Source organism: Leuresthes tenuis, unplaced genomic scaffold (assembly GCF_036924035.1).
Source record: "Leuresthes tenuis unplaced genomic scaffold, fLeuTen1.0.hap1 SCAF_5, whole genome shotgun sequence".
Taxonomy (NCBI): domain Eukaryota; kingdom Metazoa; phylum Chordata; class Actinopteri; order Atheriniformes; family Atherinopsidae; genus Leuresthes; species Leuresthes tenuis.
The window spans coordinates 19,808,047-19,829,155 of NW_027325359.1; the positions used below are offsets into that span (position 1 = coordinate 19,808,047).

Below are 21,109 nucleotides of genomic sequence, written 5' to 3' on the forward strand. Positions count from 1 at the left end.
TGAAGCCTCAGCTGAAGGACGTTACTGCAAAGGTCTGGGAAAATATAACGGTCCAAGAACTAAGTGACTGTAAAGGATTTGTCTGTAAAACGTTAAAAGTTATAGGAACTTTGTTTGATTTCAAGTTGAATGCGAAGAGCCTGTAACTACAGAGATTCTGAATAAGAAATTCAGCTCGTAGATTTAGATGAACTTTGTGACCCCTGAGAACACTACACTCAGTGTCTAAATGTTAACAGTTGTTCAGGCTCAAGTATTTATTGAGTCTAACCTATTTTAAAATTGTCAGCACAAGATTCAAACTAATGACATTTGAGCGTGAAGATAAAATTCCTGACAATTAGCCTGGATAGCCTAATCCTCTCGCTGTAATCCTAAAGCTGTCTCCAGATTGTCTACATGAATTTCTATGTTCAGCCATAACAATACAAGATATGTAGATTATCGCCTCTACAATTGTGATAATAGCCTGCAGAAGGGATCTTGTAAAACAAATTTGGACCATGAAGGTTGAGGTGCTTCACTGGAACAACAAAGAGAGCTTGATCATGAGATAAAGAATGCTGGGATGTCACAGGCAGCTACGAAGACTAAATGGGATCATTGTCACCGCAGGATTAACTCTGTCTAAATTCATGTTTCACATCAAATTTCTTTGTTGTCTGCGCCTTTTTTCCAGATGGGTTATAGATTTCTTTTCTATATATTGACAATATTCGCTAACTTAGCAGGTAACTGCAAAGTTCTCGTCTGTATTTGCCATGACCCGTGGCGGCTGGACACTAATGCTCCTGCTGATCCTTGACATTTACTCCAGTGCTGTGTTTAAGGAGACAAATTTCATTTGTTGGATGGATGGCAATTTGATTTATCTTCACTACAATGCTCTTCAGAGGACAACTTCTCTCAACTTTTGACATTCTCTTATCTGTCCCCCATCAAAGTGGAGCATTACACACACGCCATCTGATTATTCAATGGTGATGTTTGTCTATGTTGTGAATTTCACAGAAATTTTCTTATGAAACCAATGGCAGACTTTTTATTTTATTTATTTTCCATCACCTAATTAGGTTTTTCTCAGTGTCTCAAAGGGGGAACGCTGCATTGATTTGGAAACAACAGCTATATGGTTTTAACATTTTGAGAGGGGAGGAATCAATGAGATTTTATCTCGCTGACAGTCCTGGGAGGATTAAGGTTGTTATGGGGACTTTTGGGGGCTCACCAGGATGACAAAGAAGGTATCCTCTGTCAGATTGAGAGCTAAAAAATGTAAACAGTATGCTATGAAAACATGAAAAATTTGGGAGTTTTTCAACATCATCTTCTAGAGACGTGACGCACTCAGAAGATTTAAATGAATGAAATAATAATTATAATACACTGCCTGGCCCAAAAATAAATCACCACCTGGATCTAACTAAGCAAATAGGATAAGAGTCTCCAATTAGAGCAGTGCCTCGTGATTGATACATTTCATTTCAGTTCTTTAACCCTAACTAATGCAAAGAGCAGGTTTTCATTTCTGAAATGAAATGCTGACTTTGTCAGATTTTTTTTAATTAACTTTTTTCTCATATATATATATATATATATATATATATATATAAAAATATATCTAACTATATGAAAGTTTGATCCTTTTACAGATTTGAAGTTCTAGTTTACAAGATGAATGTTTTACTTTATGTTATTAATCCCTGGCATTTGGTTGAGTTCCCCTTTCTCACATATCAAACAAAGTCATTTGTCCAGGGGTATTCTATAAACTAAATGTGAAAAAATGGTTTTCCTGAACTGGTCATTGCGAACATGAAGGAATCCAAAGACGCACCATCAGTGCTGCCTTTGGAGGATCACCAAGTGATGCTGTTACCAGGAAACATGGTAACATCTGTACCTTAAATATTTTTGCAGGTACGTCAAAGTAATTGTTTATGTTAGCATCTATTATTGGTTTGGATGCAGCTTTTGATTTGAGACTTTCTTTTTTTTCAGTTAAATCATTTGCTGTTGCGGTCTGAGTTTTTCCTCAGAGTTGCTCTGCCATTTGTTCACATCCTCTCCCTCCCTTCACACCTCAAGTATTATTGGCCAGCTTAATTTGGATCATTTGTTTTTCTTGTAGATTCGATAACCCAGCAGCGGTCAGTCCCACTCCTACTAGACAACTGACTTTCAACTACCTGCTTCCTGTGAATGCATGGCTTCTGCTGAATCCCTCAGAGCTCTGCTGTGACTGGACGATGGGCACCATACCCCTGGTGGAGTCACTCCTGGACCTTCGTAACCTTGCCACCCTAGCATTCTACTCATTTCTGGGACTGCTTGCTCACCACAGCCTGCGCTACAGACATAGCTCTGCCAAGACTGTCATCATGGTGAGAGGACATCTTTAAACTGGTTAAAAACACAACACATTCACTGCCACACTCCAGTATGAAGCCATGACTACTTAATGCAAAGGACTAAGTAGTTCATGTGTTTTAAAAAAAGCAAAGCACTTCAATGATACAGTTAAATTCAAGCCAGTTAGAGTCCAATTCATTGTAAAGATATTCCAGTTCAATTAATTAGATTCAAAATGAGTCCAATTCATACATACAAAGCCAATTTAAAAAACAAAACAAAAAAAAAAACAATTTCCTCGTTAAGGATATCAACAGATTGCAGCAAAACTTCTCTTCGGTCCAATCCCCCATCCTGACCGTGCACAAGGCGACTGTGGGGAGGAACTACTCCCTTTTAACAGGAAGAAACCTCTGGCAGAACCAGACTCAGGAATGTTGGCTCTCCGCCTCGATCAGCTGGGGTTTGAGTAATTATCTCAATGTTCAGCTGGATACTTGAGGCACGGCCATAGTTATGACAGATTCACTTGAACAATCCTCTGACAAAGAGATCAAATCCAGTATTATCTGATCATAGCTCCAGTAGAAGGATAGAACTCAAGGAAATTTGACTTTTTCTGTAAGTGGGTAAAAAATACTCCCTCTAATCTCTCTTCTTTTTAAGTGCTTTAAATTTCCAGGTACACAAGAGAACATGACAGATGTACAATGTACATTTGGAGCCTATTTTGTACACAGTGGCAACATTTTATGTGTTCAACAAAACTTTGAAATGTTGACAGTGTGGGACATGTTCAAGGAAACAAAAAGGTAATTGAACTGTTTGGTGAGTTAATCAAGTGCCGCATTGTTCTGCCCCAGATTGCAACTAACTGCAACCATTTTAGTGATAAACAACATAATCTGTGCTCAACTGACAGTTTTTAATCTGCGATAGAAAAGGAGATTTATATCTTAAAAAGGTCCTATGTGTAGTAGCAGTACAAGTTGCAACTAACAGAATACCCTTAAACTACTCTGATGGAAGCCTAATAACTGAAGACTTTGCCTCCCATTCTAAACCCGAAAAACTCGAGGGCCGCTGTAGCTCAGTATGTCGTCTGCCAATTGAAAGCTCGGTGGTTTGAAATCTTGCTTCCCCGGACCACATGTCTAAGTGTCCTTTGGCAAGACACACTGAGCTCCATTTTGCCTCTGATGCTTCTATCAGTGTGTGAATGTCTGTGATAGAGCGAGAAGCCCTGCATGGCCCGTTGTACTCCATAGACACAATGTGGCTTTTAGTGTAAAAGAGTGGTCAGCCAGTGTGTTGCAGCTAATACAGGACAAATGTGGTCTTTCTTGGCAGTGCGACTCTGTATATTAACCGCAGTATTTTGGATCAACTGACAGATTTTAATGGACTTACTTGGACAACCAGCTAAAATTGCCCTGCAGCAATTTAACCTTAGCTGTAACAAATGGCTAGACCTATTTTGTTTACCGCGTCGCTTTGGGACAGCATGTTTCTGATTTTGCTAATGTTTCACAGGTTTGCTTTATAGACCAGTTTAATGTGAGAGTCAAAAGACGATTCCTGATTGAAAATTAACCCAAGGCTCCTCACAGCAGTACTTAAAGTCAAGGGAATGCCACACAGAATAAGTATGTAGTTGGGTAGTGACTCTAAGGTTTATAGGATGACTCAGTTTTGTCTGAGTTCAAAATGAGAAAATTACAGGTAATTCAGACTTTTATGTCTGGATGACAAGCCTGTAATTTCAGTAACTAATTAGTTTCCACGGGCTTCATAGATAAATGCAGCTGCTGTATTTAGTATCAGTATAACAGTGGGAATGCATGTCGTGTTTCCTGATGATACTATCAAGAGAGAAAAGAATTGGTATAAGTCCAGAAACTTGTGCAACACCAAAACTACGGTATGTGTGAAAGACATGATAAATATGATTTAAACCAGTCTGAAGCAGTATGTTTGATCCCAATAATATGTTCAAGTCTTTATAATAAGATGTTGGGATCAGTGGTGTCAAATGCAAAATAACTTTGCTAAGGTGTACTCCAAGTCCAAACTGAAATAATTCATACAAACTCCCATTCTGCAAATGGGTGAATAGTTTTTTTTTAAAACAACTTTTTTTTTTTTTTTTTTAGGAATTTTAGAGATGAAATTAAGGTTAAACATAGGGCTCAAAGTGGCATCAGAATCAAGAGTGGGCTTTTTAAGCGATGTTTAAATACAGCTAACTTTAATAGCTTGTGATGCAGCACAAGCCTTTGAGATAGATTGAGCTGGAGGTGGACAGAGGTGTTGATAAAGGGGTAGAACATCTTTAAAAGTCTATTTAGGATGGGGTCCAATAAACATGACAGACCTGAACTCTGTTCGGTCAATAGGAAAAAAACTGTGTAATAACAATCTAAATCAGGCCTCTCATTATTGTCTGAAGTCAGGATGGGAATGGTCAATTTATTTATTTTTTCTCTCTGACTAATATTAAAAAAAAAACGTTACTACTAAGCAGACAGGGAATGCATTGTTCAACAGTGCTGTGGCTCATTGTTAAGCTGGCCCCAGTGCTGAAAAGAAACTTGATGTTTTTCTTGTTTTCTTTCATTAGCGTGTATATATTGTGTTGTTCTGGCCCTCTTCTGGCTTTTTTACAAGTTGTAAAACTATCTTTACAGGCTAAGTAACTCTCTTCAGATTTAGTGGAGCGCCATTTCTTTTCCAGTTTTCTTGAGGTAAACGTAGAGAGACTGTGGCACTGTCACCCCGACGGTCTAGTTGTGTGGGGGCAAAGGTCTGGGTAAAAGTCCTCCACTGTATTCATATATGGAGATGTGGGAAACAATCATTATTCCTTCATCTGGAGTTCAAATAGTTAGAAAGATGCTCATAATGGCAGTAATAAAACACACCCACACAGATCTGATAACAGGGAGGAAAGAAAGGGTTCCATTTGACAAAAAAAAACAGTATACTGAATGCAGTTCTGAGATGGTCAACATGAATATTAACCTGCTATATCGATCGTGTCAGTATTGGGCACTAATACAGAAGTGTGAGGAATCGGACAAAAACTGTGAGCAAAGGCCGGGCGGACGATACGACACAACAAATGCAAGAGGTTTGGGGGTTTTGGGATGAGAGAGACTGAAAGATGGGCTTTTAATCACTTGTAATTTTTAATTTTTTTAAGTCTTTCATATTTGATGCAAGATTCGGACTTAACAGAATTCTTGAATCACCCCTGGCTCCCGCTCCTCCTGCCACAGCTCTTCTTATCTTCTACATATGATTTGCCTTCCTCCTAAACACAGAACAGCGTGAGGTACGGCGGACTGACTCCTGTGTTCAGCCAGTGAGTGACATAGTTTGAGGGAGCACTCCACAGAGCTCCGCCATGATTTTAGACAAATGAAAACATACTTAATGCCTCAGTTAGGGCACTGCAGTCTCATCTTTTTTAGTTAATGTACCCTGTGGTAACTTAAGCACTGTTGGGCCTGTCCCCCTCCATTACCGACATGATTGCATTAACTCTAAGCTTCCCAAATTGGGTTCTTTAGCCGCATTTTATGATTTTAAGGAACTCCTGTTGTGTTTTTATACAGCATGCCATTTGAGGGTAACAAACCAGCATTAACAAAAGCAGTGAAAGTGTTTCCTTGTGTCCAACAGGCACATCCTTAGCAGACAGTTAAACTTTATACTACAAAATTAAAGGCAAAAGGCAGCATTATCTGCCAAAAAAAAACTTACCGCGTTACCCTTTTGGATACTGATGTTTGGTTTTATGTCATAGCAAAATATCAGCGATGCTTTGTACTTTACAAGGATGTATCAGTTAATGAACATAACTGCCAGCCTGATCATAATAAAATGTAGTAGTTGTTTTGTTTTTGTTTTTCATCAATCCATCTGAACAGACGAGGGAAAATTCTCCAGCACACATGAGCAATAAAACGTTGGCTCTTGCTTGAGCTTTAAAGGAAAACCTGGGTGGTGTATTTTTTTTTTTTTTAAATTTTTTACAGTTGGATACAGGAACAAATAGCATGTGTTGTGCAACAGGCTCATGTCTCTTGAACATGAAGGTCAGTAAACTTCCTCAGTGTTGCTCTGAGCATTGACTTCAGAAAGGGGTAGCACAAATCAACACAAAATACATAATTATGACCTTTGCGATGTTTACTCTGGTTGGCTAAGAGCATTTTAAAATATGTTGCACAACAATGTCATACCACATCAACCTATTTAAGAACACTACAGGGCTCCCTGCTATCTCACATGGATTATGAGGCCATTAAATGGCTGTAGATTACTGCTTGCCCACTGAGAAACCCTGCAGTGCCCTTTTCCACATCTGTTGGTTTCTGGTTTTGCATGAAGGCTGCTCATGAGAAATTGCACTGCTCTGTATTCTGTAGTAAGAGAAAGAGTTAGAGTAAAAGGACAGAACAGTAAGAGAAAAAGGCAGGGGAAAAAAAAACTCACATTTTGTGCACAAAAAAAAACATTCAAAATTCGTAGAAGTGTGTGACATGAACAGATTCTGAGTGAATATACCTGAACCAGACTTCCTGGTTAACAGCTCTGATCGGTATGGCTGGGAGGACTGTTGGGGTGGAGCTGCAACACTTCAGCAGACCTAATTTACCCTGATCGACCCTGTTCCTTAAACCTGACTCACAAATGCACAAAAAAACCCCTTGAAAAGAGCCCCGTTAATATTCATATTATTGTTAATATGTGGTGGTTGCACACATTTTGAACAGCATTTCTGAAATGTTAAGTTTTTTTGTTTTTTTTCCATTTCTCTCTCAGGCCTTGTCCTTGATCGTCCTGCCTTTTATTCCAGCATCCAACCTCTTCTTCCCTGTGGGTTTTGTTGTGGCAGAGAGGGTACTTTATGTGCCCAGTATGGGATTCTGTGTTCTTGTTGCGCATGGATTCAAGATTGTCTCACATAGAGGGTGAGTCTCTCTATTTAACTAATTAATCAAAAAGATCGCTCCTACTCTGACGACACTATCTCTAATTCCCTTTTTTGTGTTTTAACAAAAAAATAGCATGATAAGAATTGATAATGAGAAGAAGATCCATGCATGTTTTTTTGTTGTTGTTTTGCTTCTTTTTTTTCTTAATGCTGGTATACCTGCTAAAACAACACAATAAACACCTTCTCTAATCCCCTTTTGCCCTATTTTCATCCTGCAGAAAATGTATGTCTTCTTTAAAGTTTCCTGCCTCGTATGTTGACAACAATATTGTATTTGGCTTCTCATTCTGCAATTAAGGAGAAGGAAATGGATTTAGGTGTCTGCCAAACTTACAAGCCATTGTTGAACTCTCATTTTCCACTTTAAAACGCAGTGCCTTGCCAAAAGGAAAGTCACGCAATCTAATATTTTTTTGGAACACCTTAACTTTGATTACATCATGCATTGACTATAATTTCAAAAGGCTTATGCAATGCCACAGCATTTATATCCATCCTCACTTCACCACAATTTTGTACTGATGTTGGGAGAGTTGGACCATCCAGCACATTCCAAAGTTTATCAAAGAGGTTAAGGTCTAGCCTCTATGGTGGCCAGTGCATGTGTGAAAATGATGTCTCGTGTTCTCTGAAACACTTTCACATTTTGAGCCCAATGAATTGTCACGTGGGAATATGCTATCTGAGAAAAATGAAAAAGGGAAAAAAAACTTATTTAGTATAGTCAGGCAGTCAGCTGACTATTGACTTTTTTGGGCTGTTGAACATAGATCTGACCAAGTGCAGCAAACCCCAGATCATTTGCTTAGTTGAATCCATATGGCTCAGTTATGCCACATTTCTTAAGGGGAGCCATATTACAGCAGGGCTGTAAAACAACAAAGATCAGGTGTTGATGTGTACTCAAGTTGGTGATGGTAGCGATTAGTAATGTCTCGTAGCCATATTGCTGTGAAACGCTGTAATGCTTCATTAATACTATTGTCCCTGATTTCTGCTTTATTTTAGTAAAACGTTTGTTTAAATTCAAGTTGCTTTTACACCTCAAACACCTATATGGTTCTGAGACGTGTTGACACTGTAAGGCCTTTTTACTGCCAAATCTGTTGGATTTAAAAATGTTTTGTTTTTTTTTTTGTTTTTTTTAGACAACTGAAGAAGATTTCCTGGTTGATGATTGGAGTGCTGTTAACTACGCACGCAGTGAAAACTTTTAACAGGAACTGGGACTGGGAGTCAGAATACACTCTGTTCACCTCTGCCCTGAAGGTAAGACAAAGTAAACCGGGAAGCCATGTTGTTGGAGTATTTGGAAGGTTTTCAGCATTCTGCCACAAGTTTAATCATCATGTGCTGATAGCTTAGTCTGTGATTCAAATCAGCTTTTAATCTAACAGAAAAGGTTAATTATCATGTTTGTTCAACTGTTTGCAATTTCAGGTGAATCAAAACAATGCCAAGCTGTGGAATAATGTTGGACATGCTTTAGAGAATCAGAACGATTACACAAAGGCCCTGCGGTATTTTCTCCAGGCCACACGTGTTCAGCCAGGTGAGATACTTCAAATAGGCATAATTAAGAATTAATCAGAAATTAACTGTTGACATCATACAGGTGATGCTGTGATTGGTCAAAATAGACCTAACGTGTCGGGTTGTTGTTTGGTTACATTCACTTTGTGATCATGTTTTTCTTACTGTTAAGATCTTATGCCGATTTTCGGAATGTGCGTGCAGATCAGCTTATCAAACACACAATAGTTTTGGGAGGGGAGGGGGTGGACTTAATTAAGTGATTTGTTTTTATCTCGTCTGTCAGTATCAGTTTGTTTGCCAACCTTTCATTCCTGCATGCTGAGACGTTTGTTTGTTTTGTTGCTGTTTATCTAGAAACTGATAGAAATCACAGTTGGTTGGGCAGTTACACCAAAGAGATAATTATTTTAGTTCTCCCACCAGCACAAGGAAACTAACAGCTGTGTAAAATACCAGTTAGTCACTTCTTGCATTTCTCTAGCAACAATGGAAGATGACACCAAAATGAAAATACTTTAATCGGAAAAGTTCTACAGCGATTGTTGTGTTCCAGTGGGCAACAGGTTATTTAACTTTAACTATACTACAGTGAGTAGTTTCTCATTCCCTAAACAACCATGTCGGATGACACGTCCTGTGGTCATGAAAGAGATGTTGCTCTAATTCAGAAGCGGCAAGTTATTGGTTAGCATAAAGCAAACAAAGTGACGAAGGAGATTGCGAAAGTACTAAAACTGGGTGAAGAACTGTCAAACAGGGTGCTGCAAAGCTCAACTGGTTGAGTAGCCATTCAGAGGCTGTAGTTCCTTGATGCTACTGGCCCAAGTTCAAGCCTGAGGCCCTTTACTGTTGTCTCCCCCTTGGTGGTTGGAAGAAAATGCCCACAATCCCGATCAGAGATCATTTAAACATATTGTGAAGTCAGATCAACGAAAATCACAGAACACATGGCAACACATGGCAATGTTGGATTTCCAGACGCAAAATGATTAAATTTTTTTGTTGTTGAGCCAGTGAGGTTCCACTGTGATACAAGATCTTAAGACTGAATTATTGCAAAGCTAGAGAAGTTTAAAAAAAATAAAAGATAAATTAAAATCTAGCACAGTTTCAATGTGCAAAATTGGATGCAGCTTAACATGTAAGAGGGTGTTTTGCACAATGAGGGCAAAAGGGATCATTCTGAAGGTGATGAAAGAGACGTCTGTTGGAGCATTTAAATTCTTCGGTAGCGGCTCTTGATCTTCTCACAACACGTTTGAAAGCCAGCCTGCTGCTTTGACTCCATCCATCATACTCTGATGGAGTATAACTGCTTAACTGTAATCCAGAGATTATTATCATTTTATGACTGAGAATGTGCAGGTACGACAGCTTGCCTCTCCCACTTTTAGGATTCTTTTCATGCCTCAGTTTTCAGGACGTCTGTCATCAGCTGAGACATGAACACTTTTGTCGGTTCACCAGCCACGACTGTTTCCCCCAGATTAACAATGTAAATACATTAACCCAGTGAGGATTTCCTGTTATACTAATCGGGCTTTAATTCTGCTCGTACCAACTGCCCTGCTTCTGTGTCTCACTGTTCTTACGGTTTCTCAGCAGGATTTATTTATTATTTCATTATCCTCTAAAATACACAGTGAATTGGTCGTTTTTTGTAGTTCTAATTAGTCTGCGGAATGTGGAGTTGTGTCTTCTGAATGTGTGAAAATAGTTGAAGCATGTAGAAATTGTACACGCGTAAATTATGGCACTTTTGTTCATCCGCTCCATCTCTTTGTATGTTGCTGCTGCAGATGACATTGGTGCTCACATGAATGTTGGAAGAACCTACAAGAACTTGAACAGGTCCAAAGAGGCAGAAGATGCTTACATGGTTGCCAAATCTCTCATGCCACAGGTACCTCGTTGTTTCCCAAACCCTGATGTCTGGCACAAGTCAACTCTGTCATCTATCACTTGGGCTGAGCCATAACTCTGTCCAACTGTCTGTATCCATTTATTATTCACGCCGGGTCAGTGAAGCCTGTCATCAGTTTGTGGCGTGATGATGGCAAATTATATATCATCCAACAACTAGAGATTGTTGTTAGATTGAATCAAATTTCACATACCAAACTGTGGCCAACTTTGAATCAGGTTTCACTTTTCCTTGGAATTGTGTAGGTGTTGTTTTTTTTTTTTTATGTGGTTTGTCTTCATGCCTGTACATGCCCTCCAAATAGCAATCAGAAAGTGGTATTAGTTCTGGTATGAGGCAGTTACATTTTGTTCTACTTTTTACACTCACCATGTTCTCCTCCTCATCAGCCTGTTTTTTTTTTTTTTTTTTTTTTTTTTTGTCAATTTAGCAGCTTAATCTGACGTCTGCATCCTGCTTTCACCAGATGCCACCATCTTCCAAAATGCATCTGGACTTAGAGCAGGGTTGTTTAGAAAAATTAGTTCCAGGCCAAATTACCCACAATGCCAAGTCAAAAGAAAGTCATTAAGCACTTTCTAATACTGTGATTAGACCTGTTTAAATTCACTTTGTTCCTCAAATGTTACAAAAGAAGCATGACTAATGATTTGTTTGTTGATCAATCATCAGGTTATTCCTGGTAAGAAGTACGCGACACGTGTGGCCCCCAATCATCTCAATGTTTACATAAACCTGGCAAATCTGATCCGGGCTAATGACTCGCGGCTGGAGGAAGCCGACCAACTCTACAGGCAAGCCATCAGCATGAGACCAGACTTCAAACAAGCTTACATCAGCAGGCAAGATGTTTTAAAGTTTGTACAATGTCTGGTTCCAATGTTTTTGAAATGCCACATAGCTCACAAATTTCTCAAATATAATCTCTTCCCTATAAGAAAGAACTTTTGATAAAAACCATCAAACATTTCTGTCGAGGAGGGTGATCTTCTGTTTGTCCTTTATAGTCTATAATTCAAGTTTGTAATAGAATAAAATAATGAAATAAAAATATTCAGCACCATAAAGAACTTTTTAAAAACAATTTTATCAGTAATTCTTAAATAATCATTGTGTTGAGTTATTTCTGCAGAAGCCTCTGACTGAACACACTTTGTTGTTTGATCACAGTGTTACATAGAGGGTGTGCAGTGTTGTCTATTATTTTAAGTAACTTGTGCAGCATTCTTCTGTGAATAATCATCTTCCGAGGCTCAAGATCACTTCCCACCACAGAGCCAGCCGCTCTGATGCTGCTGCCCCAACAGGTGGCTTCAAAGTGACTTGCACTCTCCACCACAGACACACTTATGTGCCGCATTTTCTGTTTTTCATTATTTTTTTCATATTTTTCATTATTACGCTGGCATGATCAAAATGTCCACCTTTATGATTTGTTTAATCTCTGGTATTGTAAAGATGTTTTTATTATTATGTGTTGAATCTTTTAAAGGTAAGCCAAGTGGAAGAGATGCAATTATTATACTTTAATTGACTTTTTTTTCCTTTTTTTCAGAGGAGAGCTGCTGCTGAAGATGAACAAGCTCACAGAAGCCCGTGATGCCTACCTCCGAGCCTTGGAGCTTGATCGCACCAATGCCGACCTGTGGTACAACCTGGCCATCGTCAACATTGAGATGAAAGACCCATCTGAGGCCCTAAGGAACTTTAACCACGCTCTGGAGCTCAACCCACGCCACAAGTTGGCACTCTTCAATTCAGCACTACTCATGCAGGAGTCTGGTGAGTTACGAGAAGGTAAAATGTGGTAAAACGGTGTTCATGTGCGGAAACTGATTTGGACTCATGCCATTTTATACAAACTACCTTTTGGCTTAGCTGTATGGACATATAATCTGTCTACAGTCCATTGTGTGCATGTGGTTAGCCACAGACGGACCCAGTGGACCCCCTTGGACTGATCAGGATGGCGAAATTTACACGAAACAGACCTAGAGTTCAAGAGAGGGCCGAAACCTTGAATTGTTTTTGAGGGCCATTTTATGCTCTCTGCATGCACGAGAATAGGCCTTCGCCACCTGAGTAAAAGCAGAGACTCAACTTTCGTATGTGAAGCAATACCTACATTTGTAAAGCCCTTGTCATAGCAACAAGAATGAATAAAGGAAATGACATGCTATAACCTTTTGGGTGTAACCAGACTCATAAAACTTTCTGTTATAATTGAGTGAAGCCTAGTGCACCAACTCAGCGTTTGTTGCCAAGTTTCTGTCAGTTCTTGCTTTAACCACTTGTTGACAAAAAAATTAATAAGCAGTTTGCCTTACAGCTCGTTTGACTGGAAGTTCAAGAAGTTTATGTTAGCTTTTCATCCAAGTGGAAACTTACTTGAGAAAATTCAGGTGTGTTATTTTATGTGAAAGCTAAACTTGTTGGGAAAACACAGAGAGATGAGTATGTATATAGGTATGTATGTATATATGTATGTATGAGTATGTATATAGTATATAGGTAAAGGCAAATGGGTGTAGTTTTCTTTCCTTTTTCTAATTCATTTCCTTCTATTGCTACTTAATCAGGGAAGCATTTGACTTCCTGTAGAGAGCTGTGTTTGAGATTGTTTTTATCACATTTCATGTGACAACGTAGATGTGTTTTTTTTTTCCCCTGAAAAAAAGTCTGTGCACTCTTCCTGAATTGTTGCAGTTTATTTTTTTATTTTTCCTCATCATTTTTTAGCTTGCTGTCATGTGTGAGAGACAGCTGCAGGCTTTTTTTTTCTTCATCATTCATTACACTCCCTCTGTGGTCACAGTCTGTTTTCACTCTTCCCAGCAACCGGCCTGCTTTCATTTTTAAGGAACTGGAGACCAAATCTGAACTAAAGGCTGAACAACAATGCTGTCAAAGAATTAGTAAAATCTCTAGTCCAGGTTTTTGAATCTCGTTGACCTTAAGTTTAACAAGCAATGCACCTGCATGCTTCAAAATGACGCTATTCAAATTTCTCACTTTAATAAATTTTATTGTTCCAATGAACTATTTTTTTTTCTTATCTATAATAGGGATATATACATCTATATATATATCTTATACATATTAGGGATGTAGTGATTTTCGATCTGATCGTCTATCAGTGATCGAAGGGAGGATCGTGATCTTTTTTTCAAATGGCGATCTTGAATTAATTTAATGCCATAAGATCCATCCATCCATTTTCTATACCCGCTTAATCCGTCGGTCGAGTTGCGGGGTCCGTAGCCTATCTCAGCAGTCATCAAGCGAGAGGCGGTACACCCTGGACAGGTCGCCAGTCCATCACAGGGCCACACAGAGACAAACGAGACAAACAACCACACACGCTCACACCTAAGGACAATTTTAGAGACGCCAATTAACCTAACATGCATGTTTTTGGACAGTGGGAGGAAGCCGGAGAGAACCCACACATACACGGGGAGAACATGCAAACTCCACACAGAAAGGCCCCAGTCGGGAGTTATGCCATAAGATGTTAAAGAAAAAATCTCTAGAACCTGCGCTTTACTGTGTCCTTAAAAATGTTTGTCATGGAGCAACATGTCTGCACACAGAGCCCTTTGATCTGTGCATCTGAGGAGTGAATATTGATCTCTTAAAACTCTCAAAATGTGGCTCTCTTTGTCTCCTCTGTTCTTCATCTGCCTGCTTGCTTACCAAACACTTTTCTCTGCGCCACAAGTGGTGTGCTATATTATCTCACTTTTTAGTCACAAAATAAATAATTCACGCATATATTTGAACAACAATAACTTTATTAAATCAAATAACCAAACCAAAATAAAATTTTGAGCCACAGACACTTCTGTCTGTGCAGTTGTGGTGCAAAACCTATATTTCTAAATAAATAATTGGCTGTAATAATGATGATTTTCGATCCCTATTACATATTTCAAAATAATTATCACAACCAAGAAACAAATAGCTTTAGCACATCATATATAGCCTCACCTTTGCAATGCCTCTCCCGAAAAAGGGCCTTTCAGTTGCATAAAATACAGAGAAATCAGATTAAAATACAAATGCTAGTTTGTAGCAGTTTTTGGTGCTGTTGAAATACTGCAGTGACATCACATTTTTGTATCTTTTTTTTTTTTTTGTTTGGTGGATAAAACTTTCCTCATCATTCAGCACATCAGGACCATGTATGATGCTTTTATCTGCCTTCAATTCATCCGGTAGAACCAAATGTTGGTGCATATCAAAGTTGTGTGCTTCCTCATCAGTTGTTTTCAAAGTCGGTTTCCAGTGTACTTTGTCTCATTTAGCCTTTAGCTTTTAGCATTTAGCAAGTTTTTTTTTTTTTTTTGGAATTCAGGTTGAAAGGCTCGAAAATGATTCGGAAAACATTGGTTGGTAAAGAGAGCATGTGCTTTGCTTTTAAGAGTTACAGTAATGCTGTGTGTTTCTCTTACAGGTGAGCCAAAGTTCTGGCCTGAGGCCAACCGTCGTTTCCTCAGTTATGTGGAAGAGGAGCCCGACGACGCCAACGGCTACTTCAACCTCGGCATGCTTGCAATGGATGCAAATGAAAACGCAGCAGCTGAGCGTTGGATGCGTAAAGCCATCGGTTTGCAGGCTGGCTTCCGCAGTGCCCTGTTTAACCTGGCATTGCTTTACTCTCAGTCCAAACGTGAGACGGACGCGGTGCCCGTGCTGGACGAGCTTCTCCACCACCATCCAGAACATATTAAAGGCCTCATCCTGAAGGGTGACATCCTCATGAACCACAAGAAGGACACCCGTGGTGCTAAAACTTGTTTTGAGCAAATTTTGAGGATGGACCCCACAAATGTCCAAGGCAAACACAACTTGTGCGTGGTCTACTTTGAGGAGCGTGACCTGCCTCGGGCTGAGCGTTGCCTCGAGGAAACACTGGCCCTGGCACCAAACGAGCAGTATGTGCGTCGTCACTTGAGCATAGTACGCGGAAAAATGGCTGCCATGAACGCAGCGGGGGAGCCACTTTCTCCAGGGGAGGGAGCCACCATGTCAGCCGAGGAGGAAAAGCCACTGGGAGTAAAGGAAGGAGAAGATGTTGGTGTTGGCGAGAAGGAAGGGAGGGGTGCTGATGCTTTTGGAAAGGGGACTGTGGATGAGAAGAATGTGCGGAAATCCTCTGCAGAAAGCCTCAAAGGTGAGGAGGCAGACCAGTCAGAATCTTTAGACAGTAGCCAGTCTGGCAAGCGGACTAAGGGTAAGTCCACTAAAGAGATTAAAGATATAGAGGAAAAAAGGGCAGCTGCCTTAAAGAGACTAGAGGAGATTGAACGCATACTGAGTGGCGATTGATGTTGTTGTAATTTATAGCTGGACTACTTTTGTAGAGCCCTTCAGTGCTCAAGGATGAGACTGCAGTCCCTCTCCCCTATCCTTAAAATTTTGTATTCATAATTCATTTCATTTTGTGTCTCTGATTTGCTCACATTTGCAGGCTGCTCTTTGTGGTCCTGTTGTTTTAACACTAATCATGTAAAGAAGGGAAAAAAATTCATGTAACAACAAGCACAAAGCCAATTTGGGATAATATATTTAAAGCTTATAGCAGATATAGATGCAAGAGTGTATGAGTGCTTCATCTGAATGTGGTTTTTACATATTGTAGATCTGCAGTAGTTAGATTTTTGTTTTTCCATGTGTAGTCATTGTTTATCACTGGATTTTTTTTTTTTTTCTAAATAAGATGTGAGTCACTCCTCTGTTATGTTTTTTAAAAACAATGATTGTATCGCAGACAATTACAGGAAATGACGCGTTCCCCAGATTTCCTTTAGGCAGAGTGATATCAGCGCAGTTTCAGGCTCAAAATAAACCAGGCAGAGAGGAAAATAACCTTCCACGACAAGCTTTTTCTCCATAGCAGCTGCTAAAATGTATTGATCTCACTTGGCTCTTCCTGCCTTTAAATCATAATCATCATACAGCTGCCTTCACCTCCAAATTTCATTGTGAACCCATTTACAGACCATTATCTCATCCCCTCCTAATGTCACATTACCCCCCTCACATTTCCACGCCTGTCTCCTGTGCTGTAGACACTGAAGCCTCATTAGAGGTGGATGTTTTTCTCCATAAAGTACCCCATGTACATCGCTTTGACATGGACAACACCCATTTTATAGGACGGTCAACAATAACGCACGCTCTTCCTTTGCACCATGTGTTTTTATTCTCCAAATTTCCTTACACCCGATGAGAAACAACTTCCTCCAGAATGGTGATGATGTAACAACTCCCTGCGACAAGAACATCATTGGGAGGTTCCATATTTTCTAGTTTTAGTAGCAGGCTTTGTGTTGACTTTCTTTCAAATTTACAGTTGTGATTTTTCTGAATCCAAAATTCTGTCAACAATTGATGCAAAACTTTGAACAGGTTTAATATACCAATTAAAGTTTGAAATAAATGCAAAACTCTGCTGCTTCTGGTGTCTCAGACATTGTTTTTTTCTAATCACTACACTATTGTGAAACCCAGCATCTGAGTGACTACTTCCCTTGTAGCTTTACGGTTAAACCAATTCTCTGCTCTGGCAGCGACAAAACAAGACGGCCAAAAAGCATTTCTGCTCCAGAGCCTTCAGTAAGACTCCCGGTAGCCTAGACCTTAACCTGAGCGGCCATGTAATTGTGTCTTGGAGGCATTACAGTCACTCTAAATTCATTGTGCTCTTCAAGGTAAATTAGGCAGAACATTTTTTTTTCCTTTCAAGCTAATAGTCATGTCTCCACAGCTCCCATGATGTTCCTGTTTTCTCTCCACAGTGCTGTCATTTGTTTCAGCACGATGACTGCTCATTGCAATTCTTAATGAAATTACACAGAGAAAGACTGATTACCGTAGGTTAGAAGCAGTGAAGCGGTACAAACTAGCTTTGCTATGCATTGACCTTGTTGACCGATATATCTTTGTATATATATATTTTCAGGGTTCTGTAATCAGTGTTATTTATACTGTATGCACTGCAGATTCTGTAGATTCTTTGTTTTACCTGTGGCATTGTGCTCTAACTTCATGGTGCTTTATTTTGTTTCCACTAATTTTCAGTGTCATAAGTCCAACATGTTTTTTTTTTTTTGTTGTTGTTGTTTTCTTGAAAGATCCTTTGTCAGTGTTAAGCACTTGCCCCAAAAAGTAGGCACTGCTTTGGACAAGAAACCATCCAGTTTGCTACATAATTCAGTTTCACGTCATTTTACTCTGTGACTGCTTTTTTGTACGGTTTAATGTTGTTTTTTTATGCATTTGGTGGAGGGGGTCTTGGTTAATAAATAAATAAGATAAAAAAAAAACTCTGGGTTTCATGTAAATGCCTTTTGCCTCCTCGTGTCTGCTGTAAAACTACATGTGGTGAGGGATATGAACACTAGAGTGCTGCTTTTTACAACGGAAACATTGTGCCATCCTTCACAGGATGTTGCACCCGGTGCCAATCCAATTTCAAATCCCAAATCAAGTTTCAAATTGAGCTCAAATGTACAAAAACTATCCTGCAATTGCTTTCTCTGACCAGTTTAAGACTTGCAGCAATGTAATTTACTACTGCACGACATCTATTACAACGATATCTTGAAATTATTTTCATCTCTTACAGTGATGCAGTGTCCATGAGAAAACTTAACAGAAATTAAAGGGTTTATGTGAAACAGAGAGCTCCTTCATTCTGGTTTAAGTTTGCAGTTTGTTGAATTAAAAATTAAAATTACTTTGTGATGAATGGTTGCTTCTGCGCCAGTTCTACAAAGGCTCATAGAATGATTTAGTATTGCAACTATGGGGAAATTATTTAAGAAAGGCATCTGTATGAATGACCACAAAATTAACCGATTTAGATGCAAGTTTTTTGTAATCTATTGAGCATTAATAATATAAAACATGGTATTATCTTTCATTAACTCAATCTGAATCCAGAAATCTTGAAAATTAACAAATACTGGATTTGGTAAAAAAGTCAAATGTTGTGTTTCCTAGAGCCCACAGAAGGAAAAATAAAAGGTGTTATTTTGGGGGGAACTAACCCTTTAAATGTTTACTATATCCCAAATTAAAATGACTCACATTTTTGTGCATCTGATGCAACAGACTGTATACTTTGTATTTGTGAGAAGCTTGTGTTCTCTATTTAGATACACACTACTACACTAAATATACAACAGTATCATTCCTTCAAATTTATACTCTTAGTTCATTAATCTTGGAATAAACCATTATCTGTAGCTGGCTATTCAAGCTCTTGATTAGCAGAGACCAGGGAGAGAAAATGGGTAACCTCTCTACACTAATCTTTATTACAGGTGTACCACAGGGGTATGTTCTCAACCCCCCTCTGTTTCCCCTGTCCAATTGTGACCATCAATCATCTAGGCCATATCACAGACAATAAGAAGCCTCAATGAAAGCTATGTTTGATAGGACTAGAACCTCTGCACTATAGGACACAACGCCCCGGTGGACACCTAATATGATGGTTACTCTAAGGGTGGTCTTCCTTAACTTTCAGATTTGGCTGAAAATCAAATGTGGTAGGGGTCAGGGACAATGTAAATGACGGTAGACAATAGTGTCTGCATTGTGTTCTGCAAAGTCTACCTTTTCAAGGGGTCACCAGTTTCCATTTTCTTCTGTGCACATTCTATTAAAGAAAGCTCGCCAGCCATTCCATTTTCTGAGAGACAGAAGTTTTGCGCGCATGCCACCATCTTCAGACTTCTACAGGTACACCATTTCGAGGTAACTGATAGGTTTCAGCTAAGTTTAATTTGGGAAGACCTCTGCCAACAGCGTAAAATCAAATCAATATAGTGAGTAGGATGGAGGAAAACCAGCACAATAATAGTAAGAATCTCCTGGATAGTAAGGATATTTTAAAGTAGGGCTGCCTCTGGATGGCACAAAGCATCAGGAACGTCATCCACCCAACAGACCCTGGGAAACCCTGAGGAGAGTTTTTAACCACTAAGGCTTCTTGACTATTTTAAACTCTAAGCCACTTGTCAGCTCAATCTGTTGTTTACTGCACTGCTTCCTTAAAAATGATCCACCATGACAGCTGATTTGCAGCCAGAACCTCTGCATGCTGAATGTAAACTGTTGTACACAAAATTCCTCATTCATATTGTTGAATTTAATTCGCTTTGTTTCATGTTATCTTGTCACATTTTTTTTTCTTTTTAAATACTGTTGTATGTTATTTTTTGTACATGTTATTGCAGAGCAGTGGAGCGCTAGAAACTCTGGTGTGGGTATGACACACTGAAGGAAAAAGGAAAACATGGCGAGAACTTTTTGACACAAAGCTGAGGTACAGCCTTATCTGTGAAGTTGACTTGAACAAGCCTTATTGTCATACTGTCAATCAAAATGTGCTGACTGTGAAGTGTGATTTACTGTGGGCCACAACACTTTGCTATCAATGCTCTTTGGTGACTTTATGTGTCTCTGCAACAAAAAAATATAATATTTATTTACAACCATGAACCAACCATGACAGATGGTATAAGCCTAAGTTTTCTTAATGCTATGAGGGCTTTCTGGCATTCAGCAGTTGGTGATAGTTGAAAAGTTTTTGCTGTTGGCTGATATCTAAACTTTTCAGTGATATTCAAAGTTGTCCTCTCTGCATCATGGATGTCCTACATTTCTGCATTTTCTCTGTCAATTAGAGATTATAAGTAGTACTAATCATTTCTGATTAGTGGGAAGAGTAATCACTTAGTCTTAGAATTTGGGCAGTTTCCACAAATTTATATATTACAATTGTATATAAGGCTGACATGAGTACTTTTGTTGCTAAATGGACAATAACTCAGGTCTAAAATTAGAATGTGTAAACCAGAATCTTCACATTAGGCTTGAAAGTTATTTGTGTTTTAATAGCTTGGAGTGTGCAAGGGCATCGGCCACTAAATTATTCCTAAACTAAAGACTTTGATCTCCAACACATAGGCTACATGAAAATCTAAGATGGAAGTTGGAAAAACAATGTAGCTAACAAGCTAACAAACTACCCGCTTGACTATGTTGACATTCACAACTCACAACCTTCTGAGTATATGTTCAAGAGAATACTTCAAATGTATATTCAACTTGTAAAGGTATTAATTCAAGTGTATGTTTAACTTGTATAAATCTTTAATTTATGGGTAGCTAGCTGTGTAGTGTATGGATTTCGGCATGGTAGTTCTCACGCTTATAAATATCATAGACCAGATCTTATAGAATTACATAATTGCTGTCTTTTCTAGTTGGAACCC

At 39.0% G+C, this 21,109-nt stretch overlaps 1 protein-coding gene across 1 annotated transcript in view; it reads left to right on the forward strand.

Moving 5' to 3' along the window:
- tmtc3 (transmembrane O-mannosyltransferase targeting cadherins 3) overlaps positions 1 to 18,506 on the forward strand; it is a 31,247-nt gene extending 12,741 nt beyond the window's left edge. Inside the window, exons 7-14 of the mRNA XM_072386425.1 lie at positions 2,132 to 2,384; positions 7,183 to 7,331; positions 8,506 to 8,626; positions 8,798 to 8,909; positions 10,693 to 10,796; positions 11,490 to 11,659; positions 12,373 to 12,599; positions 15,274 to 18,506. Coding sequence (XP_072242526.1) covers positions 2,132 to 2,384; positions 7,183 to 7,331; positions 8,506 to 8,626; positions 8,798 to 8,909; positions 10,693 to 10,796; positions 11,490 to 11,659; positions 12,373 to 12,599; positions 15,274 to 16,148 — 2,011 coding nt within the window. The 3' untranslated portion in view covers positions 16,149 to 18,506. The remainder of the gene's footprint in view (positions 1 to 2,131; positions 2,385 to 7,182; positions 7,332 to 8,505; positions 8,627 to 8,797; positions 8,910 to 10,692; positions 10,797 to 11,489; positions 11,660 to 12,372; positions 12,600 to 15,273) is intronic.
- The last annotated feature ends 2,603 nt before the right edge of the window (positions 18,507 to 21,109 follow it).